General features: G+C 42.9%; 1 protein-coding gene across 5 annotated transcripts in view; it reads right to left on the bottom strand.

The window, feature by feature from the left end:
- Window positions 1–19,416, bottom strand: part of NME7 (NME/NM23 family member 7) — a 310,951-nt gene that overhangs the window by 211,931 nt on the left and 79,604 nt on the right. For all 5 annotated transcript variants that reach the window (XR_003852753.1, XM_029577812.1, XM_029577811.1 and 2 more), the window contains one exon: window positions 5,361–5,411. Coding sequence is in view for 4 of the 5 variants with exons in the window: in XM_029577812.1 (XP_029433672.1) it covers window positions 5,361–5,411 (51 nt within the window). In the remaining variant the exon portion in view is untranslated. The remainder of the gene's footprint in view (window positions 1–5,360; window positions 5,412–19,416) is intronic.

Raw genomic sequence — 19,416 nt, 5'->3', positions numbered from 1 at the left:
TATCACCATACGAACAGTATAAAAAATTTATGATGGAAAATCTAATGCTTGATATTGCTGAGCTACCATCCATAGAAAAAATTTTCTTTACCGCATTGGGAAAAAGGAAGAATGAAACATCGGAAGTAGCTCAGCAAAATATAAGAGCACAAAATGATATAAATAATCTTACTGCTTTCTTAGAACAGTCTATGTTAGAGCAGGTAGATTTTAGAGGAACCTTATGTGTAAAGTTTATAAAAAGCTCAGAGAGGGATAAGATATTAAGATTATCCTTAAAACATAGAGACAAAACCTTCCTGGGTCAAAAGGTTTGGACTTTTCCTGATATCACGAGGGGCACCCAAATTCGTAGAAAGAATTTTCTTCAGATGAATCAGGAATTAAGATCTATAGGTGCTCAAAGTACAATATATTATCCATGCAAATGTGTTGTGAAACATCAGCAGCAAAGGTATGTGTTTTTGGACCCAAGTGAGTTAAGGAAATTTCTTGATGCCAAATTACCTCCACTGATTCCAAGTCTCAGTAATGAAAGTGTTGTACCAGATATTTCCTAGTTTTTTGTTTCCAAAATTTTGCTCATAATTATGTTATCCTTGGCTCTTTTGTTGCCTTATAACAGGGATTGATTTCTTATGTTTCTAAAGTCTGTAATTTTGTTTGCTTGCACCTGTAGAAATGACAAGTTGATATTGCTGCTTGTTTGTAAATATAATTAGCATAAATAAAAAATAAAAAAAAAACAAAAAAACAGGAGAATGAACTGAAATGGATAATAGATACATAACGAGAAACATACAAGTATCCAAACACTCCAAGGTTGAAAAACCTTTTTTTTTTTTTAAAGAAAATATTTCTGTGCACAAAAAGTGAATTATATGCAGATGAACCGCAGAATTGCCTCAGAATCTAGAAAACATACCACAGAATTTGCTAACCCTGAACTGCCACATGAAACAAGAGGTCTTGTATATAATTAGTAACACAAGTATATATGATCTAGAAATCATTAATTATGGACTTTTAGTTTCATTTTGTTATTTTGCCTGGGAATTTCAACTTTACACTTTAAATTATTATTTGTACAATTTATTATAAATCTATTAACAGAGAAAAATAATTTATAAATCATCCAAATGTGTGTAAAGCCACTCAAATGCAGGATATTCATAGAACCAAAAAGAAAGCATAAACAAAGTAATAATAATAGTTAACATTAATAGTGGTGATTGGTACATTAATTTTGCCTTTCTTTTTTTCCCTGTTTGGTAGTTCTATATGTTGTCCCATGTGTCGTCTCTACATGTTTGTATGTATATATGTTTCTTATTTGCATCCTGTTATTTTTGTCATATTTCTTTTGATTTTTTTGTTCTATTTTCTTTTTGTTCTATTTTTCTTTTTGGTTCTATGAATATTCGCATTTGAGTGGCTTTATATACATTTGGATGATTTATAAATTGCTATTTTTTCCTATGTTATGTATTGATGCTTTAATAGATTTATAACAAATTGTATAAAAAATAATTTGGGGTCAAGCTTTGTTGAACTGGTAACTTTGGCCCTTGCTATACTATTTTTGGAAACCCTTTTGTTCTTTTTATTAATTTCAATGTTTTAACAAAAAAAAAAAAAAGATGCTGGAAATATGACTGATATAACATACAGAAGAAAAGTAATGTTTCCACTCATTTTTTTGTTCAAACAGTGAAATTCATACGAAAAAAAATAAAAACTGAAAATGAAGGTCCCTAGTCATAATACATCCTTATTTCAACAAAGTGGCATACCTCAGCATCTCATAGAATTTCTTTTCATTTTTTAAGCAAATTCCCCAGCAGTACTGTAAAAAAAAATTCCCCATCAGTCTCTCTCTTAACCACCCCACCTCCCACTTCATCCATTCCTAGTAATCTCTCACCCCTCAAATCTCTCTCAATGCCAACAATTTTGTTTCCACCACTCTTTCAATCCCAAGAAATTCATCCCCAGCGCACACATGCAACCTTTTCCCTGTTTTTCCATCTTTGATCCCCCATCCAATAGACTCACTCTCATTTCCCCTTCCCCAAGTGGCAACAGAATAAATCAACATATTTGGCTCCTACTTCCTCCTGCTTCTGCTGATCCGCATGCTTTGATGTGTGACCTACAAGACACACACTGTCCAAAAGCATGAAGCAGATCAGCAGAAGCGGGAGAGGCCGGTGGTAAAAGGTTTTAGATCCCCAGCAGTTCACTTTGAGCTGTGCCATTCTCTTTTTTGCTGGCCCATGCAGACCAAAACGTATAAGAGTGTGTGAATGAGTGAGTGTGTGTATGTGTAGGTGGGCAATATTCTGTGCCAGTTCTACATTGTGCAGGGATGCAGAATTCCCCCACAAGTAAGATTTATTTATTTCAAACATTTACATTCTGCTCAAATTCAAGGCAGACTGCAAAAACATACATAATAAAATATAAAAACAATTATAACAAAACTAAAAGCATACATAACATAGTAAAACATCTAAAAAAAATCAAGATAAACACATACAAATCAGACAAAAACAGCTCACTACCTGAACTGCAATTATTTGTTAGCCCTCAATCTATTTCTTCAAAAGCTTCCTTATAATAAAGGGTCTTTACTGCTTTTCTGAATGAGACTGGACTTATAAAACTCCTAACAGCATCTGAAAGCACATTGCACAGTTCTGGGCCTACTACTGAAAAGGCTCAGTCACAGGTCTCATCTAGATACACCACTCTGAATGAGGGAACCTCAAGCAATGATCTGCCTGCTTATCTTAAAGGCCATGCTGGGACACTGGAGAAGGGTCTTTGAGGTATCATTCTTAAAAACTTGCCTACCCTACTGCTAAAAATGTCCCTGTTTTGGTTTAACATTTTTAGGTCATTTTGCGCTGTACTGTTTAGTTACTTTGCATTTTTCTATGCATTGTTCTTGGTATAGAAAACTGCCATACAAAAACTGAAAATAAATTTATTCTGTCATGCATGACCTATAAATTTGTTAGAAAAAAAATCTCAAACCACAAATTTCAATAAATTAAGAAAAATAGTATGACTGAGAAAGCACTGATCCAACTCCTTGACTTTTCAACTGGGGAAGGGTTACGATGTGGTGATGTCACAGTGGCAGACATGACACTGGTCTTGATAGTCCTTTATCATAAGTGGTTGCTAAGAGATAAATCTCCCCTAGGTCAACTGTAGTCTCAGTTTCCACAGGTGAGGTGGAGGAGAGTTTGAGAAAGGTCTAGGATGAGGAGATGCAAGGCAGTGATCCGGCAAAAGACAGGAAGATGGAAGGATGACAGAGTAAGAAATAATGGGTCCAGAGATGAAGAAGACGTGAAGCTAGGCGACAAACAGAAAAAAAAAGGAAAATGAGATGAGGAGGGAAACCCAGACATTTGATTCAATGGGATATAACAAGTGAGAGAATGCAAACTAGGTAAATCTATGAAGCTAGTATATAAATAAAATAATTAATACTAACCTGTTAAACACTGCCAAACTAGTTATCTGTTTAGAGTAATCACTAGACAACAACACTAGATAGAGCAGTTTCATGCAAGGCAAATAAAAACCCTCCAGAAAATATGAAACTTCATCCCTTATGTTTTACTGGTGTTTCCAAGTACTGCAACTTTAGAGAGAGTCATAAGAACCTAAGAATTGTCATGCTGGGTCAGACCAACCTCCATCGAGGTCTCCAACAGTGGCTACTCTAAGGCACAAGTACCTGGCAGATCCCATAACATAGATCCAATTCCTGTTACTCATGCTCGGGGATAGCGATAGCTTTCTTTAGTCTACCGGGCTAACAATGCATGATGGACTTTTCCTCCAGGAATGCGTCCAACCCTCTTTTAAACCCCACTATGCTCGTCACCTTGACCACATCCACTGGTAACAAATCCCACAGCTTGATCGTGCGCTGAGTGAAAAAATGTACTTTCTATGATCTGTTTTGAATCTACTGGTTGTTAGTTTCATGGAGTGTCCCCTTGTTTTAGTATTTTTTGAAAGGTTAAAAAACTTGTCTTTATCTATTCCACCCATAATTTTACAAACTTCTATCATGTCCCCGTTTCAGCAATCTCTTTTCTAAACTGAGTTGCCCTAGCCTGCATAGCCTTTCATCATAGGAGAGATGTTCCACCCCTTTATTATTTTTGTTTCCCTTCTCTGCACCTTTTCTAGTTCCACTAGGCCTTTCTTGAGATAGGGCGACCTTAACTGTATGCAATATTCAGGGTGTGGTTGCACCATGGCTTGAGGCAATGATAGATATTTTCCATTTTACTCTCCATTCCTTTTTAGATTGTCCCTAACATTCTATGTGTTTTTTTGACTGCTGCCACACACTAAGGAGAGGATTTCAACATATTGTCTACAAGGACTCCAAGGTCCTTTTCCTGCATAGTATCTCCCAATACAGAATTCAGCATTGCGTATCTATAGCTGGGATGTGCAACACTTTGAACTTTTTCACATTAAATTTCATCTGCCATTCAGTTGCCCAGTCTCCTAGTTTCACAAGGTCCTTCTGCAAATTTGATCACCTCATTTGTCATTCCCTTTTCCAGATCATTTATGAATACTTTAAACAGCACAGGTCCCAGTCCTGATCCCTTTGATACCCCATTAATGGTTTTTCTCCATTTGGAAAATTACCCGCTGTTTCTGGCCTTTTAATCAGTTACGAATCCATAACAGAATGCTGCTTCCTATCCTATGGCTTTGTAATTTCCTGAGGAGTCTCTCATGGAGATTTTGTTAAATGCCTTCTGGAAATCCAAATACACTATCATCATCTGGCTCACCTAAAAGACTGGCAAGGAAAGACTTCCCCTTACTAAAACCATGTTGACCCTTCTCCACTAAGCCATGTCTGCTCCCAACTTCTGCTAAAATGAGGAAGCTCATCTCTCAAATGATACTAGCAGCCAGATTTATTATAGTTACATTTTGGAGGCAAACGCCTTCCGTGGCTGGCTGGTACACACAAGTTTTTGAAATACCTCCTACCGAGGAGTTGACGTGCTCTGTCAAAGGTACTAGCTACTAGGAAAACACATTCTATTTGCATTTCATTCTGCATCTCATTAAAAGGGCTCATATTTATTGAAATATATTTTTTACTACCAAGGTCTATGATACGCTATTCAATGCTGTAATATATTGCTTTTTATGCTAATGCTGTTTCTCGGCTGCAACATACATTGTCATACAACTTACTGTCAGAAAGAGTTAAAAAAAACAAACAAAAAACAAAAACCACATACTCAAAACAGGGTAGGTTTTTAGTCTTACAAAAACAAGATATCCCAGAAGTCAGTGCTTACTGAAGAAAAGGCTTTGCATGGTGGTCAATGTAGAAATCCAATGCTTGATCCCTGGAAGAGATTCAAAATAAGTTATTGTACAAACAAACCTATGCTTCCTTTCAACTAAAAACCTGTTATAGTACATGCTTTGAGAAGCAAGGATAAATGGGAATTAAATAAATAAATAACACAGTCATGTTATTTTAATTAAAAATGTATATATTTTCAATGTAGTAAACCATAGATGGAAACTCATTTTCATCCAAAGCCACTTACTGAAGGACAATTTTGTAGGTAAAGAAGGTTATGCTTCATATGGTTTGTAGAAATGTTCTGTTACGGCAGGTGCGTGTGCAACCCTGACTAAGGTCACTAAGTAGTGTGCAAGAAATTTCTGGAAGGTTCCAGCTTCCTGGTCCATTGAGGAGAGGGATCCTGCTCTCTTAGAGGTCATTTAAAGGACACAGAGCTTGTGTACTTTGCACTGAACCCTCTGTTAGGGGAGAGTGATTATAGGGAGATAGAATTTGGTGCTGGAGAAGGGTGGCGTAACGGTGTAGATAAGGTAGTAATAATAGGAGATTCAGGCCCTCTAAAAGGGGGGGGGGGGATTATTGAGGAAAGGCTGTTTAAGATGCTTTTCCAGGCATCTTGAGAGGAGGTGGTTTGGGGAGAGAAAGGGCTCCTGCTTAAGCTTTGAACCCTAAAAGGAGGAGAATCCCGAAAGTCAAAGGGGACTGTCCTTGCAGGGGAAGCTCCAGGAAAGACGTTTTTGACCTATGTTACCCGAAGGCCTTGGGGCTAACTTGGATTTTGTGTCATTTCCTCATCAAGGAAAGCTATTTGAAGAAGGGAGGTTTCTGCTGATCTTGTTTGAATTTTGGATAGTATTCTGTGACTTCACTGAAAATTTTGTTTCCTGCGAAGAAGTGGTTTACATTTGGATTTACAATAATTTTTTCTTATTTGGGTCCCACAATCGGTGTAAACATTGGACTTCGTAATTTTGGTAAGTCTTCCCTTGGGCCTCCCAGAGACTGCTCTGGTCCCCACTGGCAATTCCTGGAGGACCTTGGCTGTTCCCAAAGCTGCAGGAGTGCAAATAACCCCTTCTGCAGCCTCTGAAGGTGACCCCGAGAAAAAGGGGGTTACATGTGTTTGAGAGAAGTTATCCAAAACAGCTAAATAGGATTTAAATGAACTCTGAATAGTCATTGCAATATTTCGATATCATCGGATGAAAACACCTCATCACCACCACCACCACGTTTGGTGTTTCCATAAAGCCCCACTAGCCAACATGACAACAAATACTGAGGTCAGGGGAAATTTTCAAAGATATTTCCATGGGCAAACAAGTGTTTACCTGAAGAAAAGGCCCCTTTGAAAATTGATTCCACAATGCATATACTTTTACCTGTGGGAGAAAAGAGACAGCGCTGCGGGTGGAGTTAGGGCAGGCCCCCTAAAGTATGCTGCAAAGTACTCAGGATAAGGAATCCCTGCGGCACCAGCATGCTGCCAGATTTCCAGGGTGTTTCCCCCCTTTGAAAATCAGTTGTAGCCCCGCAGATACAAGCTATGAAAATTGCCCTCATTATTTACAAATGACTCCAAGCTATACTGAAAATCCTCTGGTTGCTTTTATTGGATCATGCAAATTAGTGATAGATTGGATAAACCCAGGCTTACCTATTTCAGTTGGTTAGACTAGAGCATCCTATTTTGATACATATTTGTTTTAAACGTAGTCACATGAAAGAGAACATGAGAGCAGATAAAGACTATTTGGGCACCCAGTCTGCCCATCTATACCTCCTGCTTAGAAACAGTCACTTTTGCACAAAATGTGCCAGCATTTTTATAGCTTGTCTTGCTGTGCACTTTTTATTCCATTGGAAAGCTATTAGGCTGCTGTGGCCTATAATCTGTGAATACATAAATGCCACACGAAGCTGCTGCTCCCCTTTGTCAAGTATTTTCAGGAACTAGGGCACACTGATTTGGATTTGAAGGTATGGGTGATTGACAGAGATTATAAGACTGCCTTGGACAGCATTACTTCAAGCAGAACTACCTTGTACACACACACTGAGAAGCAGTGCTGAAAGGCCTCAAGGAACAGACTGAATGGACCTTTTTTCTGAGAAACAGCTCATTTGATATTTTCTTTGACCGAAGTGTTTTTGCCATGTAAAACCTCTGTGTATTTATACTTCACATTTGGTTTAATTTCTTTATGCATGTTAACATCAATTATTGGAGAGGCAATCAAAGAATGCCAATGCCATGTAGCTGCAAGACACACTTGCTTAGAAAAGCATGTAGAAATTTGAAATTTGTTTAATCAAAGTGGTTTGTTAAACCAATTTGTTCTAACTCTGTATTTATATACCATAGCTGGTTTAAGTTACCTCGGTCTGTGTCTAAATAAAATGCTGGGAAGGCTGCCCAAGGATGTCATGTAATTGCGAGAGGCATGTACAGAGGCGGACAGCATGCAAGATTCAGTACCTTCATGGCAAGCAAAAAAGAAATGGAGAATTTATTCGCTACTGGACATTTTGGAGACTTCAGTGTAGTGAGGAACACATCCTGATGCTCATTCTGTATAGATTTGGAGTTCTGATACTGACTTACTAGAGGTACTGAGTAATTTATTTAACACTAGTTTCTTTAGACATGATCTTTTTGCTTGCCCCAAGGGTACAAGCACTTGCTGAGAACAGACTGCTAATGCAGGAGATACATAGAAGATGTCCTCACCTGCTCGGAAACAGAATATAACTTCAGGGGTCACTGTGCAGATGATTTAACCTGTAGGACTAGACAATGTCAGTGATACGGCTTTATCTGGCAATTTTTTAAGCACCTTTTTGATTCTTGTTATAATATATTCTCATGAAAGGCTTTTTGGCCATTGCAACTTTTTTATTAGATTTCTTGAGCTCTTTTGGGTTTTTGAGGTACCATTTGGCTAAGTAATTCATTTGGGGGGGGGGGGGGAGGGTTGGAAGAGAAATTATATTACACATATAGCATGACCCAAACCAATTCATTTCCATGAGAAACCACTGCTATTACTGTTTCAGATATGGCTACTCACAGGGAATCAGGGGCACCATGGGGGAAGCAGCTTAAAAAAAAAGAAATAATAATGGCCTAGTAATAGTTTTCCTTGATAGAGGACATTAGCACTCATTGTGTGCACATTTCTTTTAAATGCAGCTTCTACATGTAGCAGATATTAACATTGGGTAACTTCTAAGTCAATATGTCATGAGTTGACATCAGCACAAATTGGCATTTACTGATTTTTGTACATAAATACCCAGGACGGTAAAAGAGAACTTTCATGTTTAGAGATTAAGGCACTTTGAATTTTAATCAACTACAACTGTCCATTTGACTAATCAGTTAGTTTTAGACTTAAGCAAGAAATAAGAAAGCTTATCTTGAAGAGAGTTTCAGCCTGTTGGGGGATTATCTTCATACTAAATAACTTATGTGAATCACATTTCCTCATGTTACCTATAATTTATGCTGTTTCATTGTTTTTCTCCATATGATACAGGATGAGAGCTTCTCATGCCAAATCTAGGGTAGAATTTAGGAGGAGTCTAAATGAACTGCTCTTGTTGTGGCAAACTCTATATGAGTGGAGCTGTGGTACAGGAAGGAGAAATTACTATTTACCTGATTATTTCCTTTCCTCTAGTAAGGGCAGGTCAATCTCCACGAGTGGGTTATGCACCTTTGTCAGCAGATGGAGATGGAGCAAAAGCTTACATCACGGCCATATAGTCCCATCACGATATTAGCCTGCCAGTATTCTCTGGAAAAGCCAGTTTTCAACGAAGAGCAGCAATCATACTTCCATAGCTCACCCGAAGAAAGGCTAACCACAAATTTAAACATTGGCAGCTAAGGGCAGATCGGGGATTGACCTACCCTTACTAGAGGAAAGGAAATTATCAGGTAAGTAGCAATTTCTCCACCACGGCCTTTGAGTCCAATTCAGAGCCACCAAAAAGGACCGTGTTGGTTTGATTTGCAATCTTCTGAACCAGCATGCCTATCAAAGGCCAGGGCGGAAACACATACAGCAGGGTGCTATGTGGCCACTCATGAACGAGAGCATCTATGCCCATCTATTTTGTGTCCCACCTGTGACTGAAGAAGCATGGAACTTTTGAGTTGTTAAAGGTTGCCAAAGTGTCTAAATCTGGTAGACCCCAGCAGTCCACCAGGAGTTGAAAGGCCTCACCTGCCAGCTCCCATTCTCCTAGGTCCAAGTTTCTCCTGCTGAGGAAACTGGCTCTGACATTGTCCTTTCCAGCAATGGAGAGAATGATATGCTTAGGAGATGCTGCTCTGGACACAGAATAAGTACATCTATCTCCTCAGACACCTGTTGACTCTTGGTTCCACCTCAATGACTGATGTAAGCCAGTGTCATCACATTGTCAGACATTATCCAGACTACCTGAGCCTCTAGCTGCTCAGCAAACCGCAGGTACGCTAACCAAATCGCATGTGCCTCCAGTCTGCTCTGCTGCATTCCAGTGCCTTTGTACCACCAACTCCTGACAGTGAGTCCCCCAGCCCCGGAGGCTCACATCTGTCATGAAAACCAACCAATCCGGAGTCTTCAAGGAAATTCCCTTCCTCAGATAACCCGCCTGTAACCACCAGTCCAACAGGGACCTCAACTCTAATGGGAGGAGTAGCCTCATCACATAGTTCTGTGACTGCAGACTCCATTAGGAAAACAACGCGTGCTGAAGAGGGCGCATATGTGCCCTTGCCCAGGGAACAACTTCTAATGCAGCAGCCATCAACACTACGACCTGCAAATAAGTCCACACAGTCAGACGAACAGAGTTTAGGAGGGACTGAACTCACACCATCAACATATGTATACGAGACCCCAGCAGAAATATTCTGCCCTGCCTTGTATCAAATCAAATCCCAAAATACTCCAGGGTCTGAGACCGCTGCAAATTGCTCAAGGCCAGATTCATCACCCAGCTTAATTCCTGTAGTAAGGAAGCCACCCTGTGGGAAGTAGAAGACTCTCTTCCACATTCCTGGGTCGAATCAACCATTCATTCAGATAGGAGTGAACTAGAATGTTCTCTTTGCTGAGGGCCGCTGCCACCACCACCATGACCTTGGAAAAAGTCCTGGACACCATGTGAGCCCAAAATACAAGGCCTGAAATGGGTAATGATGATCCAAAACAGCAAACTGGAGGAACTGCTGATGCTCTTGATGGATGGGAATATGCAGATACTCCTCCATCACATCCAGAGACATGAGGTACTCCCTTGCTTGTACTGCCATTATGACAGCGTCACTGTTTCTATCCTGAAACGCATGACTCGTAAACGTCGGTTGACAGCTTTGAGATCCAGTATGGGCCAAAATGACCCTTCCTTCTTGGGCATGACAAAATTAATGAAATAACAGCCCGTATTTCACTGCGATTTGGGAATGGGAATCACCACTTTCAGGTGCAACAGCCCTTGTAAAGTCACTTCCACTTCTATCCTCTTCTGAAGGGAGCTGCAGGGAGAGATCATAAAGGCATCCAGAGGAACGTGAAGAAATTCTAGAGTATACCTGTCCCGAACCACTTCAAGAACCCAGTGATCCAAAGTAATCTGGACCCACCTGTGATAAAATGAGATAGGCAGCCATCTCTCTCCTGCACCAACAGGTGAGTCCACAAACCTTCACTGGAAAGACCAAGGGGCTCCACCTCCGGAGCGTGCATCCTTTCAAGGTTCTTGTAAGCAAAAGGACTGAGACCAGAGGAAGGGATGGGACCTCTGGGAAGAACCTCTCCCATAAGTCTGAAAATGCCGGTAGTCTTGAGCAGCCACTTGCCAGAAAATACCAGGCAACTCGTTTCTTGTCCTCTGGCAATTGAGAGACCTGGGTCTCTCCCCATTTACTTGCCATTTTTTTCAATTCACTGCCAGACAAAAGCAAGTGCTTGAAGAGCAACTTGGCAAGACTGGACTTTGAAATAGTATCCGCTGACCAGTGCTGTAGCCACAGCTGCCACCTGGCTGCAATAACCGAAGCAGCTCCTCTGGCAGTTGTGCGAATCAAGTCACAGCCCTCATCAGTTAAGAAGGTGGCCCCAGTTCTACCATAGGTCTAAGATTGGACACGGTGCTACCAGATTCTAGACGAAGAGGTAAGGTAGCCCAAGCTACCAAAGTGGAGGAAGAAGCAATTTGTAAGTTCATTGTCACAGCCTCAAAGGCTTGCTTCAGTATAGCCTCAATCTTTTTACCAGGATGGTGGTACATTTCATGACAGAATACATAGAGGCATCTAGCTTAGGGAAACGCAACTGCTCTCTGGCCAGTGGATCCAAGGGGTATAAACCCACCAAGACACAGCCTCCTTTAAAGGACGCCTCTGGTGCACTTCGTTCCAGATCAACTCCTTGATTGCATCCAGGAGGGGAAAGAAACAAGAAGCCTTGTGTAGGGTGACCAAAATTGGATCTTCCTTCTGCATCCCCAAAGAGTCTGTCTCAGCCACTCCGAGGGTCTTCAAGGTCTGAGAGATCAAGCTCAGCAACTCATCTCTCTGAAAGAAATGGAGACGAGTTCTATATGGCTCCAAATCTGGGGGAATGTCCTCTTCCTCACCAGGAGAGCCACCACCACCATCATCAGTATATCTTGATCTACCTTCATCCAAGCCTCAGACCACACTGCATCACGATGCTTGACCATGAAGACAGGCAGAAGAGTACTCAGACCTACCTTAGTAGGTACTGTTGATTTAGAAGACCGGTCCTGTAGAAATGTCTGCAATCCCTGGAAGAATTCTGCCCAGGAAAGGAAGGACAGATCCATTACAGGCCTCAAAGGCCTGAACCTGACGTCTTGAGAGCTAATGTCCTCTAACAACTCGGTCCGTGAATCAATCAAGGGAGGGTACACCCCCGTACTGTTGCCCTCGGTCCCACTCCCCTCAGACCAAGGGGATGGACCGTTGCTGGAAAAATCAGGAGGTAAATCTCTGCAAGCATCCAGGCAGTGCTGGCAGGTTTAAGAAAGATCCGGCTGAATGGCCCTGATGTGGGATGCAGCATAAATAGCTAAGCACTTAGGCTTCTTCATTGCAGGCATCATGGTTGTAAGCGTGCAGACCGGCAAAAGCTCGCGCTTAGAGTACCTGCTTGTTTAAGCCATGACCAAAATATGTGCATCCAAGCACACGTGCTTAGACCACTCATCCTAGATGCCCGAATTGGGTACAGACACTAAAGAAAATGCCTAAGCTGGATGCACAAGATGTGCATCCAGAAGGAAGAATGCCCAAACGGGACGCAGTGGCAAGAACGGGTGCACAAATGTATGTGCAGGTGTTTTCCCGATGGCCTACAGCAAAAACACGTAAAATTATCTTGCAGTCTACCAAGTGCCAAAAAGGCAAATGCCTGGAAGCAGGGCCTAGCCAAACAGCTTTTCAATCCACCATGCCTGTACTATCTCCTCACTGCAGAGAACTTCCCAGAGACATGAGAGGGGCAGCCAAATGCCAAGGAATCAGACCCTGTCTCCTGCTTTCTTTTTTCTTTTTGCTGTTTTTTTTTCTTTTTAAAGTAAAAATTTTTACCTGAGCTCAGCCTACCGCCAAGCCTCTCTCGGCCTGCAACCACTAATTAAAATTTAGGTCCAGGGCACTCAAGGCTACTGGACTGAAGGCATTCTACTGAGGAAGGGACCACACGTTATCTCAAGAAGTAAGTGGTGCTCTCCTCTTTCCGATATCTCCTTTCAAAAACTTCTCTTTTTTTTTTTTTTTTTACTTACAGGCAATCCCCTGAAGGCAACACTGAGCTCATATAAAATAACACTAGGCTAGGGACTGGTGTAACACTTACCAGTAAGCCATGAAAAATGTCAGCACACAGGAGGCTCAACACAACCATCCGGCGGCTGAGGGAGGGAAGCTGGATTCATCTGACTGTCCTAAAGAAAAGGAAATCATCAAGTAAGGAGTAATTTCTAATTTCTTAGCGTCCAGTCAGATGAATCCAGAAGACATGGGATGTACCTAAGCTACTCCAGAATAGGGCAGGAAGCTGTCCACAGTCCTCTCAAAACTGCATATGTAAAGGCTGCGTCCTCCTGGGCCTGCACACCCAGATGATACTATCTGGAAAATATGTGTAAGGAGGACCATGTCACAGTTCGGCAAACGTCAACAAGAGACAACAATCTAACTTCTGCCCATGATACTGCCTGAGCCCAAATGAAATGAGCCCTACCCTGATTAGGTAACGGCTTCCCAGCATCCATGTATGCAGCCGTGACTACCTCCCTTAATCCAGCGAGCTACCATAGCCATGAGGCTGGCTCTCCCTGTCTAGTACCGCCATGAAGGACAAACAGGCAACCCAACTTCCGCAAAGGTTCTGCATATCTCTCTCTCTGTCCAGAGAGAGAGATATGCAGATGAAGTGATCACCTTCAGTAAAAAGAAAGGAACAGTATGCAGCTAGACTGCCCCTGGAGTCACCTGGAGAAATGGCTCCCGGCAAGGCCTGAAGTTCAGAAACCCTATGCACAGAACAAATTGGCACAAGGAAAACTGTTTTCAAGGTCAGCAACCGCAAGCACAGAGTATGTAGCGGGCTAAACATAGAGCCTGCCAAAATTCCAAAACCAAATTAAGACTCCATAGGGGCACCAGAAACCTCAAAGAAGGCTGAAGATGTTTCACGCCTTTCAGAAAAAGGTCCACATCAGGATGAGCTGACAAGGATCCACATTTAGCTGACCCCTGAAATAGGCAAGAGTCGCTACTTGTACCTTTAAGGAATTAAGAGCCAAGTCTTTATTCAAGCCATCCAGCAAAAAATGCAAAATGAGTGGAATCTTGACCAAGGAAGGGAGAGTATCTTGATCCTCACACCAGGCCTAAAACACTCTCCAAACCTGTACATAGGCCAAGGATGTGGAGAACTTTCTAGCTCTTAGCAAAGTGGAAGTCACTGCTGCAAGTATCGTAAGACAAAATAGAGTTGGATCTTTGTGAAGAACAGAACCCTGCTGCAACAGGTCCTTGTGCGCTGGAAGACGAAGAGGCGAATCCACCAGGAGCCTCCGCAAGTCTGCTTACCACAGTCTCCTGGGCCAATCTGGAGTGACTTTTGATCCTTCGAATCAGTCTGTTCGACATGGGCCATGGAGGAAAGGCATACAGCAACTTGTCTTCCAGCCACTCCTGCACTAGGGCATCAGTCCCCAATGACTTCGGATCTCTTCTGCAGCTGCAGTTCCTTATTAGGAGCTACCACACAGGAAAAAGATCTAGGCATCATAGTGGATAATACTTTGAAATAGTCAGCTCAGTGTGCTGCAGTCAAAAAAGCAAACAGAATGTTAGGAATTATTAGGAAGGGAATGGATAATAAAACAGAAAATGTCATAATGCCTCTGTATCGCTCCATGGTGAGACCGCACTTTGAATACTGTGTACAAGTCTGATCGCCGCATCTCAAAAAATATATAGTTGCGATGGAGAAGGTACAGAGAAGGGCAACCAAAATGATAAAGGGAATGCAATAGCTCCCCTATGAGGAAAGGCTGAAGAGGTTAGGGCTGTTCAGCTTGGAGAAGAGACGGTTGAGGTGGGATATGATAGAGGTCTTTAAGATCATGAGAGGTCTTGAACGAGTAGATGTGAATCGGTTATTTACACTTTCGGATAATAGAAGGACTAGGGGGCATTCCATGAAGTTAGCAAGTAACACATTTAAGACTAATCGGAGAAAATTCTCTCTCACTCAAAGCACAATTAAGCTCTGGCATTTGTTGCCAGAGGATGTGGTTAGTGCAGTTAGTGTAGCTGGGTTCCAAAAAGGTTTGGATAAGTTCTTGGGGGAGAAGTCCATTAACTGCTATTTATCAAGTTTACTTAGGAAATAGCCACTGCTATTAATTGCATCAGTAGCATAGGATCTTCTTAGTGTTTGGATACTTGCCAGGTTTGTTTTTTTTATATACCGACATTCGATCTGAGATATCACAGTCCGGCAGAGATAAGGAAACTTCTTTCCATAGATGATCCACCTGCAGCCCCCACTGCAGTTGAGAGACCACCTCCATCGACAAATGGAGCTGAACCGAATAGTCCTGGGACTGCGGATTCCACCGAGACAGCAAAGAGCGCTGAAGAGGATGCATATGCGCCTTCGCCCATGGTACCACTTCCAGGGTCGCCGCCATTAAGCCAAGAACCTGCAGGTAAGAGCATATGATCGGGTGCAGAGTTTTCAACAACAGATGGAGTTGAACTAGCAACTTCTGAATTCGAGCTTCTGGCAGAAACATCTTGCCCTGTTACATGTTGAACTGAACCCCCCAGGTATTGCAGCGACTGAGTAGGCTGAAGACTACTCTTGGCTAGGTTCACCACCCAGTCGAGCTCCCGCAACAGGGAAATCACCTTGTGAGTCACCAGACAGCCCTCTTCCAGCGACTTGGCGCTGGAAGAGGGCCGAATCAGCCAGTCGTCCAAATACAGATGTACTAGGATTCCATCCTCTCTCACCTCTGCCACAACCACCACCATTAACTTGGAAAAGGTTCAGGGAGCAGTGACCAGACCAAAGGGCAGTGCCCGAAATTGAAAATGGAGTCCCAGAACGGCGATCCACAGGAAGCGTTGATGTTCTAATTGGATGGGAATGTGAACATACGCCTCTGACAGATCCAAAGAGGTCAGAAATTCTCCCGACTGCACAGCCATGGTCACTGGGTGCAAGGTCTCCATTCGAAAATGCTTCACTCGCAGATGATGGTTGACGCCTTTGAGTTCCAGGATAGGACGAAAAGAGCCCTCCTTCTTTGGCACCATGAAATAAATGGAATATTGCCCCATATTTTCTTGAGATGTGGGCACAGGGACCACAGCTTTCAGACTGAGGAGCCTTGCCAATGTACTCTCAATTGCCTGTTTCTTCTGTGGGGAGTGGCAGGGAGACTCCGTGAACATGTCCCAAGGAATACTGCATATCCTTCTCTTATCACCTCCAGGACCCAATGATCTGATGTGATTTCGACCCACCTCCGATAAAAGAGAGAGAGGAGTCCCCCTATCTCCTGTTCCCAGGGGAGGGTCAGCAAAACTTCATTGGGAAGTTTGAGAGGTTCCACTACCCAAGCCTGTGCCTCTTCTGGGTTGTTGAGGATTAAGGACTGAGGATCTACTGAAAGGTCGAGGCCTCTGAAAAGACATTCCTCGGTAAGGCTGAAAATGCTTGGATCCTCTAGCAAAACCTCTCATGTTAAGGGAGCGCTGCACCTGCTTCTTATTTTCCGGCAAAACAAGGAACCGGAGAATCGCCCCACTTACTGGCCAGTTTCTCCAACTCGCTGCCAAACAAAAGCGAGACATGAAAGGGCAACTTAGTGAGTTTAGCCTTGGAGTCGTATTGGCTGACCAATTTCTCAACCATAACTGACGTCTGGCCATCACTATTGAAACCATCCCTCTGGCTGAAGTCAGACCAAATCACAGCCCACATCTGCCAAGAAGGCAGCAGCTGGCTCCATAACTGCGCTGGAATTTATCCCAGTCATCGACCTCCTGGGAGAGAAGCAAACAGGAGCGAGCCACCAAGGAACAACAAGAAGTGATCTGCAGAGTTATTTCCATGGCTTCAAATGCTTGCTTAAGGATAGTCTCAATCTTTTATCATAAGCATCCTTCAAAGTCGTTACTCCTTCCACAGGAATAATGATCCGCTTGGAGACTGCACACATACGTGCATCTACCTTCGGAAAACGTAAGCACTCTCTTACCACTGGAACCAGAGGGTACAGGCCTTCCAAATTCCAACCCACTTTGAAATTAGCCTCTGGGGCGCCCCATTCAAGATCAATCAATTCTTGAATGGCCTCCATCATGGGGAAAAAAAAGCCTTTACGCAAGGAAACCAAAATGGGATTTCTTTTTGCTCAAACACTGAATCTGCCCCAGGAACTCCAAGCATTGTCAAGGTCTGTGAAATCATTCCTGTGAAAGAACCACAACATAGTTCTACACAGTTCTAACCCGGGGGAGGGGGGGGGGGGGGGAAATTTCACCATCCTCAAGAGAGGCAGGATCGGTGGCATCATCCATGCCATCCGGATCTCTATCCAGAGGTTCCGCTGCTGCTATGGGATGCTTTGGCACTTAACTGAAGGTCCAGGCAGGTTCCCAGGACTGCGCCTGAAAAAAGGATTGCAACCCCTGGAAAAATTTTACCCATGAAAAGAAAAGGAATCCAAACCAGGAAGAGCCTGAATACTCACTGAGCTACCTTCCCCTGCTGAGGAATCAGTTAGGGAAGAACCAAATGCAGGCGCCCCACCTGAGTTGTCTTTACCCAGAACCACATCCGGCTGGGAAGAACATAAGAACATAAGAAAATGCCATACTGGGTCAGACCAAGGGTCCATCAAGCCCAGCATCCTGTTTCCAACAGTGGCCAATTCAGGCCATAAGAACCTGGCAAGTACCCAAAAACTAAGTCTATTCCATGTAACCATTGCTAATGGCAGTGGCTATTCTCTAAGTGAACTAAATAGCAGGTAATGGACTTCTCCTCCAAGAACTTATCCAATCCTTTTTTAAACACAGCTATACTAACTGCACTAACCACATTCTCTGGCAACAAATTCCAGAGTTTAATTGTGTGTTGAGTAAAAAAGAACTTTCTCCGATTAGTTTTAAATGTGCCCCATGCTAACTTCATGGAGTGCCCCCTAGTCTTTCTACTATCCGAAAGAGTAAATAACAGATTCAGGCTTAGTGAAATCAGAGGAGGACAATTCCCCCTGAGCCTCCAAACAGCACTGGCACAAATCAGTGGGCACTCCAGGCCGAGATGCCCGAATATGACAAGCAGTGGAAAGAGAAAGACACTTAGGCTTCTTTGGTACAGGCGCCCTTATAGCCAACAATGCACAGAGCAGCAGCTGGAGGCGTGCGTCTAGCTATTTCTTTTTTTTTTTTTTTTAATATTTAATATTACACACTCAACCAGGCACGCAAAAATTATGCGTCCAACACTTAAGTGTGCACACCTAGGTGCTTACTTAAGCAGCAAAAAAGGTAAACGCATAAAAAACTGAAGTGCACAATACCACTTGAGCTCAGGGATACAGCGCTTAACATGGGTGCACAGACTACAAGGCCTGACTATGCACCCACAAACGGAGCACACAACTGGACGCACAGCTAGACGCACATGCCAGACCAACAATCCTGTAGAGGGCAGCCTTACTAAATGCGCAAAAAACTGTTGAGACCTACCATGTGGCACACAGAGAAAACTCAGAGCGGGGCCTAGCCTAAGGAGACTGCTCAACCTGCCAGGCTGCCTATGTCCCTCGATCTCCCATGGAGCAGGACAAATGTCAGACCAGCGAGCTGAGCACGGAGGCCAGGGGAGGAGGAAGCCCTTCCTTTCTAAGTCCCTCTAAATCTCTGTATCATTTTTTTTTTAAACTTACTGGAGCTCAGCCCTACCTGGCTGAGTACAGAGACTGTCTCCAGCTGCAGAGGGAGAGGGCATGTGCCATCACCGCCACGCTCTGTTTCCTGCATCCGCTGCCTTTCAGCTGCTCAAGCAGCTAAGTCCACGCCGACTGAAAATCAGCCAACGGACCAAGGGACTCGTCTGAGGGACCATGGAAATCACCTCAGGAATTCTCAACTGTGGGAGGGACCATTTGGTATCACCACAGGAGAGTGGGGCGAATTTATTTACTAAATTCTCCTTTTCTTTAAAATAAAGCAATCCCCAGTGGGGAGATGCACATCCAGCATCTGCTGGAGATGGAGAATATTGGCAGCCTGATGTCACTGTAGGGGTATATGTACTGTGACGTCAGCTTACTCAGACTCCATCTACTGGTGGAGAAACATAACCCACTTTCTGGATTCATCTGACTGGACGTTAAAGAAAGGACAATTTCTACAAATAAACTTTTGAAATTGTGTTGATGGTGTTTAATTGACTGGATGGCAAAGTAGTGTGTGTTTC

Source organism: Rhinatrema bivittatum, chromosome 15 (genome assembly GCF_901001135.1).
Source record: "Rhinatrema bivittatum chromosome 15, aRhiBiv1.1, whole genome shotgun sequence".
Classification (NCBI taxonomy): Eukaryota; Metazoa; Chordata; class Amphibia; order Gymnophiona; family Rhinatrematidae; genus Rhinatrema; species Rhinatrema bivittatum.
The sequence above is the reverse complement of the archived record's forward strand: the minus strand, read 5'-3'. Positions and strand labels throughout refer to the sequence as shown.